Here is a 2,298-nt window from a genome sequence, read left to right on the forward strand (position 1 = left end):
CATAAGCCGCGCCGGGCCATAAGCCGCGCCGGGCCATAAGCCGCGCCGGGCCATAAGCCGCGCCGGGCCATAAGCCGCGCCGGGCCATAAGCCGCGCCGGGCCATAAGCTGCTGATATCTACTGAACAGTCTCCCTCCAAACCTGTAGGGGGAGCTCTACATAAAGCCCCTGGAGTAGGGAGGAAGAAAAACGCTAGCTCCCGTTAGCTTGTTAGCTCGCAGCAGTAAGAGCTTCTACTGAAAAATGGGGCTTTGTTGGCTCTTTAATTCAACGCTATAGGAGTTGCCATCGGCTCTTAATTTCTGCTTTGCAGGAGTTGAGTCCAGTCTCTTCTTCGGTTCGGCAGCTTTAATGTGTCAAATAAACGTCAAAATTTGTGAATTCTCCGTCGTTCCTGCTTATTCTTTGTTTTCTAACTTTGACTTCCCGCTCTGGCGGTTATTAAAAATCCATAGAAAAGCCGCACCTTCTTATAAGCCGCGTGGTTCAAAGCGTGGGAAAAAAGTAGCAGCTTATATTCTGGAAAATACGGTAATTGGCAATTAGATCTGTTTCCACCTATGTAATGTCATAAAGTAACCCATGGAAACCTGTATGTATTACTAAAAATAATCAGGCTGTTTCACATGAGATAATTACTCTGTGTCACGGTTTTTGTTCTTTTTAAGTTTCCTTTGGAGTTTTCAGTTTCACTTTGATCCATGTTTTTCTTTGTTTTCTAGTTTTATTGGTTTAATTCCCTTTTGTGGTGTTTTCTGGATGTATTTGAGTTTTTAGGTATTTCTTGATTGCCCTATGTTGCCCTCTTGTGTTGGTCTCCTTTTCCCATAGCTCCTTCTAGACTCCTCTGTTCACACCTGCTCCCAATCAGCTCGTTAGTCCTCTCTTTGTTCAGTCTCCCATATATATTCTCCCTGTGCAGTTCCTCAGTGCTGGTTCCTTGTTTTTTCCTGGCTCCCTGTGTGAGTTTTCCCCTGAAGATGTCTGGTCTTTGTATTTTTTACTTTGTTTTTTGTTTTTTTTTGCCTCAGTTATTTAATTAAATCTACAACAACTCACCTCTGCATTTGGGTCCTCAAAACCTCAACCCAACCCTGACATTCCTACCTTAACACCAAACATTAACAAACCTTTGACCAAGAGACAGAAACATAAGAGAAATAGAAATATGTCTTTGAACATAAAATATGTTTATTCATGTATTTTTTTTGGTTTTTCTGCCAATAAAATTAAACTCAGACTTGAAGGTTTTTTGGAATAAAATTCCCTCCATAGTTTAGACCCTTTCTTTTACTGATGCAGACGTGAATTAAGGATGCGGGTTAAACATCTGAATTGAAACAGAACAGAGAAATACGGAGACATCTTTTAAACTGAAGTACAGGTTTGGAACTCAATCAAAATACCCCAATTAAAGTCAAGATCTATATCCAATCAGTTGTCAGTTTTTTACTTTTTCTCCTTGGCTTCACAAATACACAGTATTTTATAAAATCCTATGAAAATACACTGAGTGTGAAGAAGTTTTTACTTTTAGACGTTTATCTTTTCTGCTTCTCACCAAAGAGGCAAGAATGTGAAAGTTGTTACTCACTCTGTGGATCAATCCTGCTGAATGGATGTACTGTTCAGCCGGCGGTGGGGTGGGGCAGGAGGGCAAGGCGGGAGCGGGGGAGGAGGAGAGGACAAAAAGGAGACGGAGGTCAGAGATCAGTTCACCACATTAGTTCCTCCTTACAAGGAGGCTGCTTTTGTCTTCTCCATGGTAACCGGGCAGGTCGGATCGGCCAGCTGCCTCACCGAGCAGCTGGACCGGACATAAACCCTCTCCGTTAACACCTCCGCTCAGACTGTACCTTACTGCTCATTATTTACCTTAAGGCCACGGAGCAGCTGGTAAATTAAAAACTGCACATGCTCGTCAGACAGCTTCTGAAACTTGACGATGTTGTTGAGGTCTGCACCCATCAAGTTGGTGACCAGATAACTGCAAAAAGAAAATAACAATGAATATGGGCAGGGGCGGATTTAAGAAAGTTGAGGCCCTAGGCAAAGATGAGCAGGAGGCCCTCTGAATTGAGAAGGCAACACATCAAACAGCCTCATTCTCCAGATATAGAAATGTAATATAATAGAATAGACATCCATTATCTGTTCTAGGTTGTGTCCCTCTCTTCTTGTCCCTTTTCTTCTTGTTTTCCTCTCTATGTTTTGTACTCAGCTGACTTTTCATGCTGTCTCTAAAGGAATGAAAGATTTTTTCCAAGCACTAAGCTCACTAAGCCGATCGCTCCTTC

The 2,298-nt window shown here is 42.6% G+C and overlaps 1 protein-coding gene across 1 annotated transcript in view; it reads right to left on the minus strand.

Moving 5' to 3' along the window:
- Positions 1-2,298, minus strand: part of LOC107101279 (mitogen-activated protein kinase 11-like) — a 21,361-nt gene that overhangs the window by 9,801 nt on the left and 9,262 nt on the right. Inside the window, exons 3-4 of the mRNA XM_015400135.1 lie at positions 1,877-2,031; positions 1,596-1,625 (exon numbers count right to left, since the gene is read on the minus strand). Of these exons, the coding sequence (XP_015255621.1) occupies positions 1,596-1,625; positions 1,877-2,031 (185 nt within the window). The remainder of the gene's footprint in view (positions 1-1,595; positions 1,626-1,876; positions 2,032-2,298) is intronic.

This window comes from Cyprinodon variegatus, unplaced genomic scaffold, assembly GCF_000732505.1.
Source record: "Cyprinodon variegatus isolate N-32 unplaced genomic scaffold, C_variegatus-1.0 Scaffold1076, whole genome shotgun sequence".
Lineage (NCBI taxonomy): Eukaryota > Metazoa > Chordata > Actinopteri > Cyprinodontiformes > Cyprinodontidae > Cyprinodon > Cyprinodon variegatus.